The 22,710-nt window shown below is 34.9% G+C and overlaps 1 protein-coding gene and 1 pseudogene across 1 annotated transcript; one reads left to right on the top strand and one right to left on the bottom strand.

Annotated features, from left to right (window-relative positions):
* Positions 1-5,500: 5,500 nt before the first annotated feature.
* On the bottom strand, positions 5,501-12,097 carry LOC130053143 (adhesion G protein-coupled receptor B3-like). Its single transcript, XM_056159808.1, has 3 exons — positions 11,895-12,097; positions 11,276-11,781; positions 5,501-7,725 (listed from the first exon to the last, which is right to left on the bottom strand). The coding sequence occupies exons 1-3, from the start codon at positions 11,977-11,979 to the stop codon at positions 7,615-7,617; spliced, it is 702 nt and encodes a 233-aa protein (XP_056015783.1). The 5' UTR covers positions 11,980-12,097; the 3' UTR covers positions 5,501-7,614.
* Positions 12,098-19,770: 7,673 nt separating this feature from the next.
* LOC130048129 (uncharacterized) lies at positions 19,771-20,897 on the top strand (annotated as a pseudogene).
* The last annotated feature ends 1,813 nt before the right edge of the window (positions 20,898-22,710 follow it).

The following is a 22,710-nucleotide window of genomic DNA, read 5'->3' as shown; positions in this document are numbered from 1 at the left end:
AACCCGTCAGACAGCATTCGACTAAATGAAAAAATGTAAGAAGCAACATGCTAAGCTGTTACATCATTGATTCTATATGGAAACATTTTTTTCAGTCTATATGAGGAATCTATTCTGCGAATGTTTTGCTGTTGTTGTTTTTCCCATATGCATATATAATACGTAATACATTTACTATATACCGGTAACACAAATATCTTGGGAAATTAGATGTAATTTCTTTTCTCTTGTCTCTGTGAAATAAGACATTGTATCAAAATAATCTTGAATTGGGTTGTTACGCATTACCATATTGGATATTGTATATATACATGCATCCTGTATTGTCAGTAGTACAAGATATATGATATATATTCAATACTCATTAGCATAAAATTAGTGTAATTGATTATGCAGAATATAAATAAGAATGACTCATATAGTCAATAGTTATTATGTTCAGGTGTTATAGAATTCCTTTGTTTCCCTGAGCTTTATTTTCATTCAGTCACAATATATACTTTTAAATATTATCGAATCGGTGTAGAATATATGTATATAAACCTATATATAGATATGCAATTCTCCAAAAACAAATACACATGTAGCCTTATTTGATGTTCTTTTTTTCAACTGTAAATTAAAGCCATGTATTCAATCCACATTTGATTTAATTTAGCCCAACTATTTTGGTGAATATAAAAACCCGTGTATCTGATATGCAGGACTATATTGAAAACTAAGTTTATTGTCAAATATGTTATCCTGGATATTGAAAGTATTTATCCTCACAGAGTGCGAAGTTAAAGCAATACTACATGTAAGTACTGACAGTACTGTATGCAGTTTTGAATTGTCTGCTGTTATTTTCACTTTCTTGTCTAAATCCACTTTCAAGCGGCTTCGAATTCACTGTTTTATGACACCATGATAACGCCTTTGTTGAAGGTATATTCACTGTGTATTCAATTTAACGGATTTGGTCCTGAGAGAAATAATGAGCTTTAAAATACAACGATAAAAAGGATGTACATGTATGCAGTATTCCTTCTGACATCATCATTAACGGAGAATATTTTGTTGTCCTATTTTACTGTAATGGAATTGTAGTCTGTATTGTACAATAACGGTATTAATACAAACTACAAATAAGGTGGAAACAAGCCAGGAATGCAACCAGGAGGAAAGAGTTTGGAATCATCACACCTATCTCTAGTTTTGTGTTTTCAATAGATAATCTACCGGTATTAACATATCAACACTAGTCTTTATTTGCTCCAAAGTGCATAACATCATTGGTAAATCATAGGTTTTGTATTTATTCTGATAAGGTTTACTTTAACCGGTCGTGGTGGCTCAGTGGTAGCTCGTGACAAGGAGGTCGTGAGTTCGAGCCCCGTTCGTGCCATGGTGACCATGTCAAACCTAAGGCATAAACGTAGACAATGATTTCTCCGTCGCCAAATGCTAGGCATTTTGAAGTGAGAGTCACACGTCTTTCTGATGTAACCTTAAATGCGGATGTTCCATGTCGCGACAGGCGTAGTAAGAAACGTTCACTGTTAAGACTCTGACCGCAACGTAATTTTGAGAACAAAAATTAATTTCTTTTGTTCAAAATTTGAGGTTTGAAAAAAGTCCTAAAAGAGACCCGGTTTTCATCGCGCTGTGGCTGGCTGTGTATGGCGACATTTTTTAAACAGGACACACACAAACTCACGCACGCGCACACACCAAAAGAAAACCCAACACAATCCTTCAAAGAATACAAGATTGAGAGAAGGGCAATAAGGAAGAACTTTGGAATTAGTATACTGTAGGAAGTACTTTCGTGTAAACTTTTCCCTCACAATGAAAAACATTATCACAAGTTAGGAACCATGGACTTTTCAAAGAGCATGTTCATATAACGATACCTGATATCAGGTACGTTTGGAACACAGAAAATAATGATAAGGAAAAAAAATCTTCGTAAATAAGGGATAAATATTGTTAAAAATGGATTTATGTGCATGTATCTATTTTGTATTGCTTATGGGATGTATGGTGTGTGACCGGTCGACAGGAGATGCTTACTCTTCCTAGGCACCTGGTCCCACCTCTGGTGTGTCCAGGGGTTGGTGTTTGCCCCCACTATCTATTTTGTATTGCTTATAGGAGTTATGAGATTGATCACTGTTCGTTATCTTCACCTTTCATTGTTCGTTATCTTCACCTTTAATGTATGCTTAATTCAAGTCTGCAATATTCCCATGAAGTATGCAAGAAGCTGTTCATCACAGACATCCTTTAGCCATTCCTCTAGGAACCTAAAGGAAACCTTAATCACTACTGACTTGAACACAGATGAGAAAACGTCGATAACCATGTTTTGTCAAGGTCTTTAAAGACGATCTTCAATGACATCTCACTCATCATCCGCCAATAGACGCTCAGTATTTTTAATACCGATTGCTCAATAGGAACTACATATTTTCTGTATATATTTGCAGAAGGAATCTGAGTTGATTCTACAAGATATGGAACAACAGAGTTCGAGTACATTACTGTGGTTTTTCAACAGGGTGATGTGTTTTGGATATATGTTTCATCGGAGTCTTGGATTGTGTATCTTTGAATTCTCAGTTATTTCAAATATTTGTGCTATTAGATTTCTGATCTTTTAGTCTACTTTATCAATTGACTCAACGCTGAAAGGAATACATTTTGTCTATGCTATAATGGTATTATATTCTATACTTGACTTTCTAACTCTTATTAAATCAGGGTTAAATTTTGTATCAAAGAGAATATCAGAAGGTTCGGACTGAAATCAGAAAGGCTATTCGAATTTCACCCCTCCGAATTCACTGCACTGTTACTCTCAATCAAAGCAATGCATCCCAGTATACTCTCCTATTCTACATATGATTATATTGGCCAAACCAACTGTGACGTAAAAAAGTAATTAAGGACTTAGATCCTCATTAGGACTGCCTTCGCTACAATAAATGCACGCATTCCTAATGTTATATTGTAATAACCACATGAGATCTACACATATGAAAGTATAAAGAATATATTTTCAAAGGGATGAAAATGAATGATATATTTCAAAATGTACTCAATTTCGGAATGTCAGTATTATCAAGGGATATAATGCTTATAAAATTCACTAAAGAAGTTGATATTACAGGGATTTCAACATTCTCGTTTTTATACGCCCACATAAAAATGCGGGCGTATTATGCTATACCGCTATTGTCCATCCGTCTGTCCCTTTAACTTTTTCTTCGCAACTCCTCCTAAACCCCCTAAGGGATTTTGATGAGACTTGGTACAAAGAAAGATCACAATGTGGAGCTGTGCATATTGCAAGGGGAATATGTCCAATGTTTTTAAAAGGAGATGTGACACTTGGACTTATTTTTTTTTAATATTCAAAATACTTTGTCTTCGCAACTTCTCCTAAGTCCTTTGGGAATTTTAATGAAACTTGGTACAAAAAAAAGCTCAAAATGTGAAAATGTGCATATTACAAGGGGAATGCTACACCATTATTTGTTAAGGAGCTAGGGCCCTTGGATTTAGATATATTTTTTGCAAGTACCTTGTCTTCGCAACTCTTCCTAAACTCTTTGGTGGATTTTGATGAAACTTAGTACAAAGAAAGATCACAATGTGGAGCTGTGCATATTGCAAGGAGAATATATCCAATGTTTTTAAAAGGAGATGTGACCCTTGGACTTAATGTTTTTAATATTGTCCAATGTTTTTAAAGAAGTTGTGGCCCTTAAATTGCACTTAATTTTGCTATTCAAAATAGTTAGTCTTCGCAACTTCTCTTAAACCATTTGGGGGATTTTAATGAATTTTGGTACAAAGAAATATCACAATGTGGAGGTGTTCATACCGCAAGGGGAATGCTGTCCAATATGGTTTAAAGGACTTGTGGCACTTGGACTTGGTTTATTTTCTATTCAAAATACTTTGTCTTCGCAACTCCTCCTAAAAATTTTGAAGGAGTTAATGAAACTTAGTATAAAGGAAGATCACAATGTGTACATGTGCATATTACAAGAGAAATGCTGTCCCACTATTTTTGAAGGAGTTGCAGCCCTTGGCAAAATACATTGTTATTGCAACTCTGACGAAATCCTTGTGTGGACAATCCTTTCTGACTTGTTCAAATTCCTGGGTCAATAAAGTGTGCGGGCGTATCATGTATCAGTTTAACGGTGCCCTATTTTTATCTTTAAAGTCAGCCTTGCGCAAATTTTATTGTCTTTATAATGATGAACAAGTGTATATAACGAACTGTGATAAATATCATAAATCCTAAAAAGAATAAAAAATCAAGAGAAAGGCAAACACAGACCCAAGAATATACCTGAGGTGGGATCAGATGCCAAGGAGGAGTAATCATCCCCTGTTGACCGGTCACAACCGACGGCAGTCCTAAATCTCTATCGGGTAAATGGAGTAATCCGCAATCAAAATCAGTGTGTGAAGAACAGACTTACAAAATTGATATAAAACCCAGTAATATGTTGTATTTGCAAATTGCATCATTATATTAACACACCATTTCCGAAATGCTGGCTTTAAACAAAACTGTTGGATCCCCTAAAATATCAACTTATTTGGCAGTAGCCTGCCTCGATTCAAAAACCTATCATAAGCAGAACACGCTTTCGTGCGTCGAAACAGTTGAGGGATATAAACACCATATGCAGATGGCATTGGAATATTAATACACAAATATGGGAATGGAGAAGCTGAAGTCGTCCCAATTGTCAAACATTTGTGTCGTTAGTTTACCGTTGACATATATGAAGCAGATGTGGTGTCTTCTTATTTCGAGTTCACTGGGATGTATCTAATCGATTGCTTGGTTATTGTTTAACGTCTCGCTCGAGAATTTTTTACTCATATGGAGACGTCGGCATGGATGAGAATGAGCGTTGCTAAGACATGAAACGTAATCGATATATCTAAATATTGAAGCAGCAAGAGGTTTTCTTCTTATGTAGAAGATTTCGAATAAATTCTGTCTCGTAAGAATAGAAAAATTGATCATATAGGAGTTATGAGATTGATCATTGTTCGTTATCAAGCTTGTAACAACGTTGTCTTTGTTTGTAAGGCTCATTATTACAACTGTATATTAAACGAACTTGGCATGAATTCCTCTTTTGGTAATCGTACCTATACTCAACTGCCCTTTCAAAAGATGAAATTCTTCAAAACCATGCTTCAGTTTTAGACACATTTAATATCCCAGTCAATGGGGCAAATGAATATGAGTTACCGTACCTACATGTATACTGGATTCTTAAACTACATAAAACCTCTTACAACGATAAATTGCTGGATCCAGTAAGTAGTCTACCAAGCCCATATCTTTGCTATTCACGAATTTATTAACAGCTGTAAAGAGAAACTTCAAACTTAATCAAATGTGGATTCTAAATAATTCTGAAGAACTTTTAGTGAACTTGAAATCGCAAACCTTTTCCCAAATCAATAACATCAAAACCTATGACTTTTCAACACTTTACAAAACCATTCATCACGATAAATTAAACAGTAGACTTTTTTGACGTCATGGACAGTTGCTTCTTCAACAAACATGAAAAACGGAAATATTCATATCTAGTGATCAGTCATTCAAAAAAGTACTTTATTAAACACCACTCTGATTCTACGCACAAGTACTCTGAAGTTGAAATTTATATGCTAGAGTTCTTCATTGACAATATCTTCGTGGTCTTTGGTGATTAGTTCTTGCAACAGTCTGTTGGAATTCCCATAGACACGAATTGTGCTCCTTTGTTAACTGACCTGCTTGTATATTCATATGAAGCAGAATTTATTCAAAAACTTCTACGTGAGAAGAAAAAATCTCTTACTGTGGCCTTCAATTCGACATTTAAATACAATCTATCAACAATAATAACTTTCTTTCATATGTCGATTCGATATATCCTTGCGAGCTCGAAATAAAACACACCACAGAGTAGTCCACTTCTGCTTCACACTTAGATATTTTATTGAAAGTAGATATTAAGGCAAACTGACAATTCAACTGTATGCCAGCTTCTCCACCGTCGACTTCCCATATTTTTGTAGTTTTTAAATGAAGGCAAGCTACTGACAAACAAGTTGATGGTACAAGAGTTTCAACAGTCTCGTTTGAAATCAGCATTTCGCAATTCTATGGTCGTTATAACGTTCTAGTTCGTCAATACAACCTATCATTGGGTCAAATGCTGTCTGACGTGTTTCATACCGATTGTTAGGCCGTTCTTGGCACACTGATTTTGACTACGGATAACTCTGTTTACCTGATCAGGATATAGGGCTCACGGTGGGTGTGACCGGTTGACAGGGGATGTTTACTCCTCCTACGCACCTGATCCTACCTCTGGTGTGTCCAGGGGTTGGTGTTTGCCTAACTATCTATTTTGTATTTCTTATAGGAGTTATGAGATTGATCATTGTTCTTTATCTTCGCCTTTCATTCAAATAATCACAAAATATGAAGAAAATATTAATCATTCAATTATGAAATACGTGATATAGAAAAATAAAAATTTCTGCCTTTTACTTAATGCATCTAAATTGTTAATAAGAAAAACGCATTGACAAGAAATATGGAAAACACATGGCATAGTGTAACATCGTAGTAAATAATAAATCAAACACTCAGACTGATTGTATACCAAACAATTAAATCATAATAATACACAAATAATCCTAAAATTGATGGATTTTATGATATTTAGATATATCGATGACGTTTTGTCTATTACCAATGATAGCTTTCATTCATATGTTGATTTGATATATCCCTGTGAGCTCGAAATAAAGGACACCACAGAGTCGTCCACTTCTGCTTCATACTTAGATATTTTATTGAAAGTAGACATTAACGGCAAACTAACAACTCAACTGTATGACAAACGGGATGATTTCAGCTTCTTCATCGTCAACTTCCCACATTTATGTAGCAATATTCCATTATCACCTGCATATGGTGTTTATATATCTCAACTGATTCGATATGCAAGAGCTTGTTCTGGGTATAGTCAGTTTTTAAATCGAGGTAAGCTACTGACAAACAAGTTGATGGTACAGGGATTTCAACAGTCTCGATTGAAGTCAGCATTTCGCAAATTCTATGGTCGTTATAACGATCTAGTTCGTCAATACAACCTATCATTGGGTCAAATGCTGTCTGACGTGTTTCATACCGATTGTTAAGCCGTTCTTGGCACACTGATTTTGACTGCGGATAACTCCGTTTACCTGATCAGGATATGGGGCTCACGGCGGGTGTGACCGGTCAACAGGGGATGCTTACTCCTCCTAGGCACCTGATCCCACCTCTGGTGTGTCCAGGGGTCCGTGTTTGCCCAACTATCTATTTTGTATTGCTTGTAGGAGTTATGAGATTGATCACTGTTCGTTATCTTCACCTTGCATGATATAGAATTGGCCGTAAATATAAAAATATAACAAATGATAAAGATAATGTTGCAATGAAAATAATGGACATTGATGATGAATGAAAATATTTCTTTACATTTGACTAAAGTATGCACTTTCATAACACAATAATGAAATTGATCCTTCCCGGTACATAGAAATATATCAATCCAGCATGGTAAAATTAACAGTCATATTGACTGGATTTACAGGAGCCATCCGGGCACCTATACAATCCTTCCGGACAGGGTGAAGAGACACTGGATCCACCATTACCTATAAAGATAATAATCCTTTCATAAATTTGTTTTTGAAATACTGAAGAACTAACATAATTCTTTGCTTAGGCCACACCAATTTGTAAAATAGTTCTTCGGGTTTTCAAACAAAAAAAGTGAGGCGAGAGGGCGAAATTATTTTACAAATATTATTTTTAATTTTGGAGATAAGAATTATGAGGCGAGCGAATACAAGAAATATAAATATTTTTAATTGAATTAAGTCTGACTTTAAAAAGCGGGCGTCTAAAAATAAAGATCTTTAATCATCAGATATCATTTGTTTACCACATAAACTTAATATTTTTCAACTTTGTTGATATAGTTTACAATCAATAAGAAGTATTTTAGGTTTCAAAGACTTATTTTCTTCATACCTAATACATGTACTTTGCAACATTACCTGATAAGGTCTTTTTGAAGAATTTTATTTAAGTTTCATTTCTACAAACTTTCGATTCAGAGATATGCATATTGCTAGGGACACATCCTGTTTTGACATTCATTGCAAATGCAATATCCATTGCATCGCTTTGAGCATTTTCTTGAATTTTGATAGGACATCACCAAACCTTTTGTGAATTTGTCGTTAACTGTCGGTCCGGTTTAAAATAGCCATCGATCAGTACCCCTTGCTTGTTGTAAGAGGCGAATAAATGGGGCGGTCCTTCAGATAGGACTGCAAAAACTGAGATCCTTGTCACAGCAGGTGTGGCACGATAAAGATCCCTCAGTGCCATAAGCGCTGAGCATAGGCCTAAATTTTGCAGCCCTTCACCGGCAATGGTAACGTCTTCATGTGAGTGAAATATTCTCAAGAGAGACTTCAGTCAATATATAGGCTAATCAAACAATCAATCATACGCTGTCAATGTTTTCTAAATAGTGGTATCGAATAGCGCTTCAAAAGTTTCATCAGCTTCCAGTTCGATTCCAGCATAAGGAACAACTTCCAATCCAGTGTTATGAAGTATCGTACATCTCAAGATAGACATCATGAACTTAACCGTATTACACTGTTAGGAAATTTCTCGAGAGCCCGCGCTTCTGTCATTTGTCAGCATATACATCAAGGTTATTTGTGCGCTTGTTGTAAAAACTAAAAAAAAATATTTACGGATATTTTTTAATCTGACCTCTCTAATGCTGCGACCAGTTTGTATCATACCAATGGAAAGCTCTTCCGCTCTCTTCTGCAGACATGTGCGGCAGTTTTCCGACACTTTACATGATTTGTGGTGTCAAAGATGTTAAAAAAAAAAACCAAACAAAAATAAAGAAGAGAATTTTTTCCCCCATAAAGCACGAGCACTATTTTCCTTTTCAGAATAAAATTGTAATGATATATTGAATTTCTAGCGATTTCAGTTTTTCGTTTCGTTGAAACCCGAGTATTGTCAAATGAAACCTCCCGTACAACTTCATATTGTGTCACAGCTTAGTTAAAATGTTATTTTGAAAATACGGGTGTCGGGTTCGAAGTTTTGATTAGTATACATGTAACGGTAACACAGTTACCTTACAGTTAATGTGTAATATATATATATATATATATATATATATATATATATATATATATATAGTTTGTAAATAAAGAATTCGGTATTTGATACAGTAAATACATCCAATAATAAAAGTCAAGAAACACAAAACTCGAATAACATTTCACTGTTAGCGCTTTCGGCTTTAATGCCTCTTCAGACAGTTATAAAATAAAATCCATATATATATACATATATATAAAATCCATATATATATACATATATATATATATATATATATATATATAGAGAGAGAGAGAGAGAGAGAGAGAGAGAGAGAGAGAGAGAGAGAGAGAGAGAGAGAAAGAGAGAGAGAGAGGTAACGATAATACAATTTACCTTTCCAGTTAATGTGTAATATATATGTACATGTAACGATAATACAATTTACCTCATAGTTAATGTGTAATATATATGTACATTTAACGATAATACAATTTACCTCACAGTTAATGTGTAATATATATGTACATGTAACGATAATACAGGTTACCTCACAGTTGATGTGTAATATATATCTACAACCTCGCATTGGGTCAAATGCTGTCTGACGTGTTTCATACCGATTGTTAAGCCGTTCTTGGCACACTGATTTGACTGCGGATAACTCCGTTTACCTGATCAGGATATGGGGCTCACGGCGGGTGTGACCGGTCAACAGGGGATGCTTACTCCTCCTAGGCACCTGATCCCACCTCTGGTGTGTCCAGGGGTCCGTCTTTGCCCAACTATTTATTTTGTATTGCTTGTAGGAGTTATGAGATTGATCACTGTTCGTTATCTTCACTTTGTATGTAACAATAATACAATTTACCTTTCCAGTTAATGTGTAATATATATGTACATGTAACGATAATACAAGTTACTTCACAGTTAATGTGTAATATATATGTACATGTAACGATAATACAATTTACCTCATAGTTAATGTGTAATACATATGTACATGTAACGATAATACAATTTACCTCACAGTTAATGTGTAATATATATGTATATGTAACGATAATACAATTTACCTCATAGCTAATGTGTAATATATATGTACATGTAAAGATAATACAAGTTATCTCACAGTTAATGTGTAATATATAATTATATATATAGATGTAACGATAATACAATTTACCTCACAGTTAATGTGTAATATATATGTATATGTAACGATAATACAATTTACCTCACAGTTAATGAGTAACATATATGTATATGTAACGATAATACAATTTACCTTTTCAGTTAATTTGTAATATATATGTACATGTAACGATAATACAAGTTACCTCACAGTTAATGTGTAATAATATATATGTGCATGTAACGATAATACAAGTTACCTCACAGTTAATGTGCAATATATATATACATGTAACGATAATACAAGTTACCTCACAGTTAATGTGTAATAATATATATGTACATGTAACGATAATACAAGTTACCTCACAGTTAATGTGTAATATATATGTACATGTAACGATAATACAAGTTACTTCACAGTTAATGTGTAATAATATATATGTACATGTAACGATAATACAAGTTACCTCACAGTTAATGTGTAATATATATGTACATGTAACGATAATACAAGTTACCTCACAGTTAATGTGTAATATATATGTACATGTAACGATAATACAAGTTACTTCACAGTTAATGTGTAATATATATGTACATGTAACGATAATACAAGCTACTTCACAGTTAATGTGTAATATATATGTACATGTAACGATAATACAAGTTACCTCACAGTTAATGTGTAATATATATGTACATGTAACGATAATACAAGTTACCTCACAGTTAATGTGTAATATATATGTACATGTAACGATAATACAAGTTACTTCACAGTTAATGTGTAATATATATGTACATGTAACGATAATACAAGTTACCTCACAGTTAATGTGTAATATATATGTACATGTAACGATAATACAGGTTAACTTTACAGTTAATGTGTAATATATATGTACATGTAACGATAATACAGGTTACCTTTACAGTTGTTTTACTACACTTTACAGTTTCCTCCAAATTTTCCGAACAGTGTTTGCCAGACAACAATGGTTCTGCACAAGTTCTCCGTCTTTCTCTAATCCCTTCACACGGCTGCGAACACAAGCCCCATTCACTCCACGGGCTAAAGAAACCCTCATCCAAACACACAAGTTCCGCATCACAGAAAACCTTTTCAAAGTTACTTCCTCGGCAGACGGTTTCCTGATCTGAACAGAACCTGATTCGTTGTCGATAACCGGTTCCACACGTCACACTACAGGCATACCAGCTCGTCCAGTCACTCCACTCTCCTTTCACCGGACAATCATTTAACAAACAGAAAACATTTTCTTTATAAGCCCCAGTACAGTTTCTACCTTCGGTATCTGATTCATAGTTAGTGCAAGTTTTGCTCCTTGTTCTGGCTCCTATACAAAGTGTGTTTCTGCACCATTTCCACGGGCACGGCGTTTCACATCCGGACCATGCAGACCATACAGAATCTAAAAATTGACAAAATTGGAACAATGCGTCAAATTAACAGAATCCTGTATGAGAGAGAGAGAGAGAGAGAGAGAGAGAGAGAGAGAGAGAGAGAGAGAGATCCGCGACTTACCGTTACAAAGCACTGGGTGCGAAGCAAGATTTAGAAAAATGAATATAAATACAATATGAATGAAATGAATATTCGACAAAGCCATTTACAAGTTACCAGAGATTTGTATTTAGTATTTACTACTATCTACGAAACAATCAGTTATGAAACAAATGGTAGATGTTTGAAAGGATGTAGAGAGAGCTAAATATAAGCACTTATCCTCTTGTGTGGGCTTACGTGCGGGGGATTATCCTCATTACATATTTCCCAAACATTTACATGTTTTAGCAGTGATTCTGTCACATTGTTTTTTCAAATATCAATTTTCTTTATGCAAGATAATTTTAATGTACATGTATACGTACTGTAGTATTAACATAATTGCGTTGATGAATAATTTGTCATGCTAGAAAAAAAAACAATATTGTAGTTTTATGAAAGTGGGGTGTTTTTAAAAAAAAATGATTTATCAATAGATTGTATATTGAAGAAACACATTCTTGTAAAAAAAAAATCACTATTTAAAAACTGTAAATACAAACTGATTAGTGGAGAAGATGAGAACTACCTTAATAAAAACAACTTTTATTCCCATAAAGAATACAAAATCAAAATACGTTTTATATCATCTGTGTAAATATGTCTTTATATTATGTGCCATATAAAATACAAGTAGAGATATCGTTTAATAATTTCATAATATGAACACACGTTTGAGGACATAACTTTAAAAAAAAAACCCACATATATAACATGATTATGAATTACAACGGAGTTTCCAGTCAGCTTGATTGTTTTGAGTGTCCTCAAGTCGACCTACTCCGAGACATATCTCAAGAGCTCTGCATACGTTTCTCACTGTACAGGGATGAATGGATGATCGATTCTCCTACTCTATAGTTCAGTCAGTCTACCAATGCCCCGGATGTTTCAAACTCGTCTTTAAATGTCTTAAATATGTGTCATGATTTTAATTAACACCCAACCAGAAATATAAGATTTTTAAAAAATGAAATCGAGGCAGGCTACTGACAAACAATTTGATGTTACAGGGATTTCAACAGTCTCTTTTCGCAAATTGTATGGTTGTTTGCCAATACAACCTGTCATTGGGTCAAATGCTGTCTGAAGTGTGTCATACCGATTCTAATTAGGCCGTTCTTTACACACTGATTTTGACTACGGATTACTCCGTTTACCTGATCAATATATAGGGCTCACGGTGCATGGGTGTGACCGATCGACAGGGGATGCTTACTCCTCCTAGACACCTTATCCCACCTCTGGTATATTCAGGGGTCCGTGTTTGCCAAGCTCTTAGTTTTGTATTCCTTATAGGAATCGGCTTATGTATCGCCAGCATGCACTCTACTCTACACTGACTTGTTTCCAGCGAATGAAACTAATGCAACAGCTAAATACATACTAATGACATTTCAGTGCATGGACATGCAAGAAAAAATAACTGTCTGTAAAGTGAAGAAAACGGCCGAAAGTTGTCGTAATCTCGAATCTGTCAGGTGATGACAACGGACCAATTTTATAGCGTATGACCATTTCAACGGCGCGAAATAAACGTAGCGTGTTTGTTGCCGTGAAAGTGAGAATCTCGTGTCTGTCGGAACGGAGCTCGCGTGTTGCGGGATGCGGCGCGTTAAAGAACCCCTCAATTTTCTCAATGTAATTAAGGCACTTTACCTACAGCTAGTGAGGTTTCATTAATTATTAAAAGTGTTGTCTGAAAACTGGACATAATCAGCTTCAATTATGTGTCACTTATTGCAATTATTCTGTGATTTATATTTTTTCCCTTTTCTAAAACCAGAATTATAAATTATATATAGTTATCTAAATTGATATTCTCATTTTCCATACCTGTGCAATTATGGACATATCCCCATTCATACAATGCCATTATTTGTTATCATTATATCAGAAAGGAGAGTCATTTGCTAGTTGTTTTGGTCCGTCTGTCTGTCTGTCTGTCTGTTTGTCTGCAAAAACTTTAATCTAGTTCGTGACTTATTGTTTATGCTTAGTGATATGACTTTCATTTTTTATATGTTTATCCCTTTTGACAAAACTTTATTTTAGTTCCAAAATTTTTGACCTCATGACCTTGATCTGAGATTTTGACCTACTTTTGAAAGAAAATATTTGGCCATAACTTTTGAATGGCTAGTGATTGGGCTGACTGATTGATTGCTTAACGTCTCACTCGAGAATTTTTCACTCGTATGGAGACGTCACCAAGACCGGTGAAGGGCTTCAAATTTAGGCCTTTGCTCGGCGCTTACGGCCAATGAGCAGTGAGGGTTCTTTAGGGTGCTCACCTACTGTGACACGGGACAAACATTCGTTGCTGCTAAAAGGGATCATCATCACAAACACATCTTCATTTCTCTCAATTTCTCTCTATGAAAGCCTCTGATATCGATGCAACTTAGATCCCTTCGAATCAAAATCACAGGCAATTATATCATTTGGGTTCGAATTTACTATTAAGAGCACTATTCAATAGTAAATTCGAACCCAAGCGATATAATTGCCTGTGATCAAAACCGTACGATGAGTTTATGTAAAACTTGGGGAGACTATTTTTCAGTCAATATAATTGTTTGGCCTCAACTCGCATGTGTATATAAATTTTTGTGTTATTTTCTATGCATTTCTCTATGTCATGTTGATTGACTTATGAGAATAAATGAATTGAAAGTTGCCATTTGTGTAGTATAATAGACCTGGGGCCCTTTTACAAAAGAGAACTTAAGACTTACGACAAAACTTTACATACTAGAATTTTCTGGTTTATTGTAAGATCATTCACTCCGAATGTAAAATACTTTTTTAAAATGTTGAAAATTAAGCCTCATAAAAGTTTTACTTCATTTACTTTTAAAAAGTAATAACTGTGTAATACAAGTTAAGACTTGCGACTTTTCCGTAAGTTGTTTTGTAAAACGGGCCCCTGATTCCTTCCAATACTTCGTCAATATAAGAACACCCCTGTCTTGGACATAAAGTTACCTAAACATTCGAATAAAGAAAAACTAGATAAATTATTGCTTTGAACTTCATCTTTTTGACAGGCGATTCACTATTTGAGTGGGATTTTTTTCACTCGGGGGTTTCCTCATTTACTCTGCTTGTTGGAAATACCATTCATCAAAACATCACTAGTTTTAAACAAAATGTTTTATCAATGTAATATTTACACCATTTTTTTATGTAGACAAATTCTTAACAACAAGTATGATACGATATTATTTTAATATCGTCGCAGAAAACATTATTTGATAATTCATCAAACTCCATGGTTTTTTTTTCTTTTGGTGCTACAATAGAGGACCTCAGGTCGAATAATCAACAGATGTGCTTGACTTCTTACAAAATGGGTGTGAAAATGGGCTGGAGCAATAAAGACAAAGAAATGCATATAAATAATAATAAAAAATACATGTGTTAAATGTAAATGGTTTTCTTTAGCATATTGGGATGGTAACAACCAAACCAAACCGAAAAAACAAATGGTCGCGTGGTTCGTTATATTTGCACATCGAAGAGTCATGAAATACAGGTACAGTTTGTGTATTCAGTACACATTCAAGTGAAGAAAAAAAAATTCAATTAACCTCTTCTCGAAGACAGAAATGAAATAAAGACATATTAACAAAAGCACGTGTATGACAACGTTTATACTGAACTGGTTGACCCTACAACTTAGTCCGAAATATCTGACCTTTTTTTCCCCTGGCCTTTTTATGATTTCGATATTTACCGTGCCATGAAAACCTATATAACGGGGGAAATTTTCCAGGAAAATGTCAGATATTTTGGACTACCTGCAACCATACACATGGAATACAATTTTCTGAATGTGTAATATTCACCTCAGTGTTAATTCTCCCTCCGCCCCTCGCTCCCTGTTCCTTTTACCATGTACATTCCCACTCAAACAGATGTTAATTATATCAATACTTTAAAAAACCTATATTTAAAAAAAAAGTTATCAAATATCTGAAATGACTCGTACTGGAAACGCCCATAGACTGAGTGGTGTCTTATAGTTATCCATGTTGATTTGCAAGAGGTTTCCTCAGTATTCTCAACACGCAATATGGACTCATCCTTTTAAAAGTCCAATTCGTATTTTCACATGTACTTGTGGACATGGTCATATACCCCCCACCCCCCCACCCCCATTCCACACTTATAGTTTACCCACCCATCCCCCCAAAAATTACAGAATGAATGTATTAAAGCATTTTACTATAAGTATGTACCAAAGGTGCAAACTAACGGTTATTTTATTTACGTGCATACATATACTAATAGTAAAACGAGTAATAAAATGAAAATGATCATTCTACATATATTTAAACTTAAAAAAAGGAGGAGGCATATGGTCATGCCCATAGCTAGCTCAGTCATCTGTAATTTGTTTGAGAGAAAAAAAAAACTACATGGAAAGTAATCTCGGCTATGCTTGGGCTTGACTGCACATTTGTACTGACATCTTCAGTGTCAAAGGCCTCAGTTCACATATCAAGTCCAATCTCGTCAGATCCACCACTTCCTGAACCTTCCCAGGTAACTCTTTTGTGTGCAGGGGTAATTTTCGGTCCACGTAGAAAACATAGAAGATGGCGGTTCACGAATCGCTCCATCTGTAAGTGGGCGTTAATTATTGTCTCAAGTGTGTATGTAATGCATAAGATGCTCTGTTTAAAGCAGTTTTAGTTTCGTTACAAAGTACTTGTTGAATGCAGTTAATCTCATCTTCGGCGCTTTTGAGTTGAACACTTTTAATATTTGACCGGCTCTGAGTTTACTAATGACAACGTTTTATTGTCATTAAAGTAATGTATTAAAACATACTGAAAGACTCTTACCCTGTTAAGGGTAATGCAATTCATTATGTAGATGATTATACAATTTAAATAACGTTAGGCATTTTACGTGAATGAAACATATACACGGTCATACACGTTCATTTGCCCTCAGGTGGGAAAAAATCAGAATATACCCGCATGTATATATTGGTGGTATTCTGTTATTATATGTTGTGAGATCTTGGTCTTATGTAGTTCAGCCTTTTTTATTTTCTGTCGTAATTGTTCTGAAAAAATATCAGCATTATCTCACAGAATTTGTCATAATCTCATTTAGATGTTGATAGGGAGGACACTGATCACATGACTGAAATCTTTGCTGTCAGGGACTTCATGTTGTAATAGTGGCTGTCATCACTTTACTAGCTATGATATCATAGCCTACTAAACTATACTAGGTCTCGTAATAGGCTGTGATGTTATACATGTTATAGCTTTAAAAGGAAGGGAGAAATTCAATGAACCAGACTGGGACTCGAACATGCCCCCTCCCCTCAATCTTCAGTCAGGTGCTCTACCAACTGAGCTATATGATCAAATCCTTCTGACTGCTACCTTCCTCACTCCTTTAATGTCTTCACACCCGAGGACATCAACCCAGGATCTTTATCCCCTGGCAGGCATTTTCACCTGTCAGTTCCAGGGGCTGGTCTATGGCACTAAATGTAACAGAAAGGGAGAAAATGCAATGGACCAGACTGGAGTTCGAACCCGAGCCCCCGGAATCTCTAGTCAGGTGCTCCACCAACTGTGCTATCTGGCCGCCAGTCATTGAACCTGGCTGACTGCTACATGCAAGGTGAAGATAACGAACAGTGATTAATCTCATAACTCCTACAAGCAATACAAAATAGATAGTTGGGCAAACACGGACATGAATTGTGTTCATCGTGATGTCATAGCTCAAACCTGAGTGAATTAGAGCAGTGCTGAGGCAGGATTTTCTATTGAATTTCTTGTACAAATCTCCTTCAAACTTAATGAAATATTCAGTTGTATAGAATGGGTCCATTTAACTATTTTTTTTAAAGGTATTACTTTTGAACAAATATCATAAACATGTTTCCTCTTCTCCCCATAAAATCAGATGAATGTGTCTGTAACAGGGTTTTACGAAGAAAATTTTCCTGTATTATTGATCAATGTATTTTTGTGTAAACCATAAAATCTGGAAAAAATATTGAAAAATTATTGAAGAGTATCTATCCCTAGTTACTAGTCTTTGTGAATTTCAGACAGATTCATTTCAGATGATAAATATTTTAACATGACGATGAGGTCGTGCTTGATGTTTCTCAATCTGGCATTTTTTCTAAAATTGTATTTTTATCTCCTCTATATGAAAAGTTTTTGTATGAATTCTGAAATAGGTTTAAATTATTCACATTGTGTAGTGATATCGCCATACTTCTTACTTCAGCCCGGTCAGATCACCTATCCAGTAATGCTAGGATAACGGGTTCGATCCCTGATTGATCCAAATATTTATCTCCCTTCCTTGGGTACAATAACTTTAAGTTAGTAATGTTCATATATTCAACCTTTTGTAATACGTATTAGCTGACATACATTTTTACTTGCCACAACCAGGAAGTATTTATGCTAACTCTAAAACAGACCTGGTAATTTACCCTAATTGTTTAGTAGAAACGGAGTGAATATTACCCAAAATGTCATGAAAAATTATATATTATAGAGAAATGTTTCTTACGTCTTTAATTAGTTTTTACTGATTTTCAAGGAGTTAACTCTTCCATGCCAGTAATTCGACGACCTTTCCCACTGAACCACGCAGTAGCTCATATATTTATAAGGAAAATTAACTTACAGGTGAAGATGAAAATAATATCAGCGAAGTCGTTTCGATGATTTGAATTTTACAACAAAATGTCCCCCTGAAACAAAATTTCAAAGCGACAGTTTTTTTTAGCGGAAAACTCCAAGAACATATGTAAATCTATTTGGTTTCATCACGGGGGCAGATTTCTGAAATTCGGTGATACCCCTCCATTTTAACGCTACAAAGCATATAAATCGCGTATTGCTTGATTTAAACTCGAATTATTTTGGCAAATTTTGTCAATACACGATTAAACTTATTTTCAAAAATGTTTGAATCAACAAATAAGTTCCAATTGGTTATATCATATATTTCATCAACTTAATTTTATCGATCTTTCATGCACCACCTTTAGGGAATATTAACATGAGACTTGCAACACCTTCTTTTATTAAAGTTTTTTTTTCTAATTCTTTTATCCATAATGCATTAGGTCTAGGGAGAGATAAGAAAAGGTGGATAATCGTAGAGAGTAATAAGCTTTTCATAATTGTAATTTCACCTATTGGAGTAATATTTCTTTTCGATGAATGAGCAATTTTTTATGGATATTTGTCAAGTTTTCATCAAAAGATGCTCTACATTGAGTAAATATGTTGTGTATATTACACTTAATATATTGAAAGGCACTTTTAATCCATTGTGTTCCATAATTATTAATCAAAGTGGCTGTAGAATAATCTTTAGAACCTATCCACATTGCCTTGGTTTTTGAACTGTTTGACTCTAAACCAGAGAATTTTGAAAACTGAGAAAAGAGGGTCAAGAGCAGATTTCAAACTTTTTTCAGACCCATTGAGAAAAAGCACAGTGTCATCAGCGTATTGCAGAAGACATAGTGGCCTTACCAATTGGAAGAGATTGTCGCTATGATATATCTAAAACCTGCTAGTATCAGTAATATAAAAGTTTTCAGTTCTGACAATTTGAAATGTCCCTGAAATGATTCAACTGACATGCGATCTTATTATAATCATGCACAGTCAATAATTATCTTTGTATCAGACTCCTAAATACATGAACAAATCGTGAGAAAACATGGTAATACAGTCTATGTCTATTGCAATGTTCATAGAGATATGCAAAATGAGACCAAGGCCAAACACCCAAAGAAATATTACTCTTAAGTGCCGTTGTGTTTATTTTATTTATAATTTTACAAATGGGAATCATAACATATTTAAGAAATTATCATTTCAAGAAATCAGTCAAAATTAATTTTGCAGTGGTGTTTATTTCGCTTGCGAATTTTGCAGTGTGGTTCAATTCTGTGGTGAGCAGCATAAACAACACTTACAACACTAATCCGAATGCAACAACTAATATGAGTATTTTTAAAAACGAGACAGCTTGGTTTTTTTGGGTCATCAAGAATTGGCACAAAAAATCATTCCATTTTTGTTGCTAGCGCGAATGGAATTTTTGATCTTGTCGTCAAGTTTTATGATTTCATTTTGGCATTCTTCATCACAGGAACAGACTTGTGAAATTCAAATTCCCCTCGAAGAGTCAAGAAATGAAGAGTCTGAAGAACAATTACCTTTGTAACATATACCCCAAAGATCGGAAAATCGAGCTAGTCATGTGTTTGCCATCATGGTAGCCATCTTTCTAAATTTGCCAACGTTTCTGACATGGCTTCTTCTCGCCTTCGTATACGTATACAACAATGGAAAACTAAACAATGCATATGAAATCTGCCATTGTCGCAACTCAATCGCCACTATAGTTGTTGTGTACATAGCCTTTGACCACTTATCAAATAATTATTCCATCTATGAGCATCAGAATTCTCTTACAACCAGCGAGTCAATTTTGGTCTTTAGTTCCGCAGGTGTAGTAGCATACAACACCTATGGACTACTGTTTGCTGTGCAATCAAGAGTTGAAGAAAATTTGTCCCTTCTTTTCCGAAGAATTGTTGCAATATTAGAGACCTTCTTACAGATATCCTTGTTGATACAGTGTCAGCGATACGTGTTGTCAGAACGAAGATCCAAGCTTCTTTCCTCCTTTGGGTTAGTTTTGACAATAACAAACTTAATCAATTGGTTCCTTTACTCTATATATCAAAATGTACCGACGGAGGGACGGGAAAAAATTGTTGGCAATAAACGAAATTGGGCATATGTTAACAACATTCTTGTTCCATTGCTCATCTTCTACAGGTTTACCTCGGCTATGAATTCATATGCCCTCTATCATCAGATAAAACCATGATTTTAACATTACTTGATGAAGTTATAATGTGCTCATGTTTTCATGTAAATGATTTGAAAATAAATATCAAATTGCGTATTCATGTATACTAGTATGCTTATCAACTTCATATATAGGCCTATTTGTCCAAAGAACCAATGTTTTTCTACCTCCTGAAAGGAGATTATAATTTCAGTTCCGGTTGTTTCTATAGTCATGTGTCTGTTTATACGTGAGTAAATTTCACAAATGTTCATAAAATATAGAATTGTTGGCTGAAAAAATGACTTAATCTGGAAGCGACTTATTGCAAATTTTTTCTAAGGGTCATTAACCGCTTTGTCATCAATTGTTACAATCATAGGTCGCTTCCAGGTTAATTTACATTGTAGTCCGTGAGGAACCGGGTTATAATAGGTCATCAATAGCCCTTGCTTGTCGTAAGAGGCGACTAATAGGGTCGTCCTTCGGATGAAACCGCATAAACCGAGACCCCGCGTCACAGCAAGTGTGGCGCGATAAAGATCCCTCCCTGTGCAAAGGCCGTAAGGGCCGAACATACATGTAGACCTAAATTTTGAAGCCCTTCACCGGCAAAGGTGACGTCTCCATGTGAGTGAAATATTCTCGAGCGGGACGTTAAACAATATAAAACCAACCAACCCGCCATGAACCCTATAATCAATCAATCTCCCATTGTATAACTAGAATGCTTGCAGAGTTCACGCATCCATTTGGGTGACATTTTTGCCACATTGACTGTTTATGATGCCTTAGAAGTTATCACCAAATACATAACAATCCTGAATCATTATCAACAGGATCGAAACAAAATGATTTTTCCTAACACTATGAGTCCATTTCACAGCGAGAACACCTGCCTTTTGTTCTAGCTCAAACGTTATTTTCTAAAATGTCGTTTATCTTGCAAACAGACAAATCAAACAAATTGGTAAACGGAGAACTACTTTATCTCAGCTTTACTAGTGAAGGTTTCGATGAAAATGGTGGAGATCTGTTGTTGGCAATATATATGAAAATAGCTCTTGCAAATGAAGGCATTTATTTTTGTTTTCTTCTATGACTGTTTTATTAATCATAAAGACACGCGAAATACAATTCACACATTAATCATGAAAATGTGAAGATAATGAACAGTGATCAATCTTATGACTCCTATAAGGAAAACAAAATTAAGGTGAGCAAGCACGAACCCCTGAATATACCAGAGGTGGGATCAGGTGCCTAGGAGGAGTAAGCATTCCCTGTCGACCGATCACACCAGCCGTGAGCCTTATATCTTGATCAGGTAAGCGGAGTAATCTGTAGTCAAAATTAGTGTGTAAAAACCGGGCTAACAATCGGTATGAAACACGTCAGACAGCATTTGACCCAATGACAAGTTGTATTGGCAAACTAGATCGTTATAACAACCATACAATTTGCGAAATGCTGACTCTAAACAAGACTGTAAATCTAATAATTAGGAAAATGTTTCTTTTCAACAGGAAACAAGCTTATTGAAAACCCATTTCAATTAGCAAATACCCGGAAACAAATAAGCATGGTTACATGTACAAACACTTGTAATATATTCTGTCGAATCCAATCCAATTTAACCATGAAAACATATCAAATAGAAATTAAATTTGTGGGTTGCGAATTTGCAGTAAATGTTTTATTTTTCTTGATATTCTTAAAGATGAATATTAACAAGCTGGAATATTATGAAAATTAATTATAGGGTTGGCTAAAAGAGATTTTAACAAGGTTACAATTATTATCTAGGGTACACTATTACAATGAAATATCTCCTTCATAGCTACATGTATTATGCACCTGTATCCATTGATTTTTAAATTCCAAAATGCTGTATATTCTAAATTATTACTTGTAATGATAA

This window comes from Ostrea edulis, chromosome 1 (genome assembly GCF_947568905.1).
Source record: "Ostrea edulis chromosome 1, xbOstEdul1.1, whole genome shotgun sequence".
NCBI classification, from domain to species: domain Eukaryota; kingdom Metazoa; phylum Mollusca; class Bivalvia; order Ostreida; family Ostreidae; genus Ostrea; species Ostrea edulis.
The sequence above is the reverse complement of the archived record's forward strand: the minus strand, read 5'-3'. Positions and strand labels throughout refer to the sequence as shown.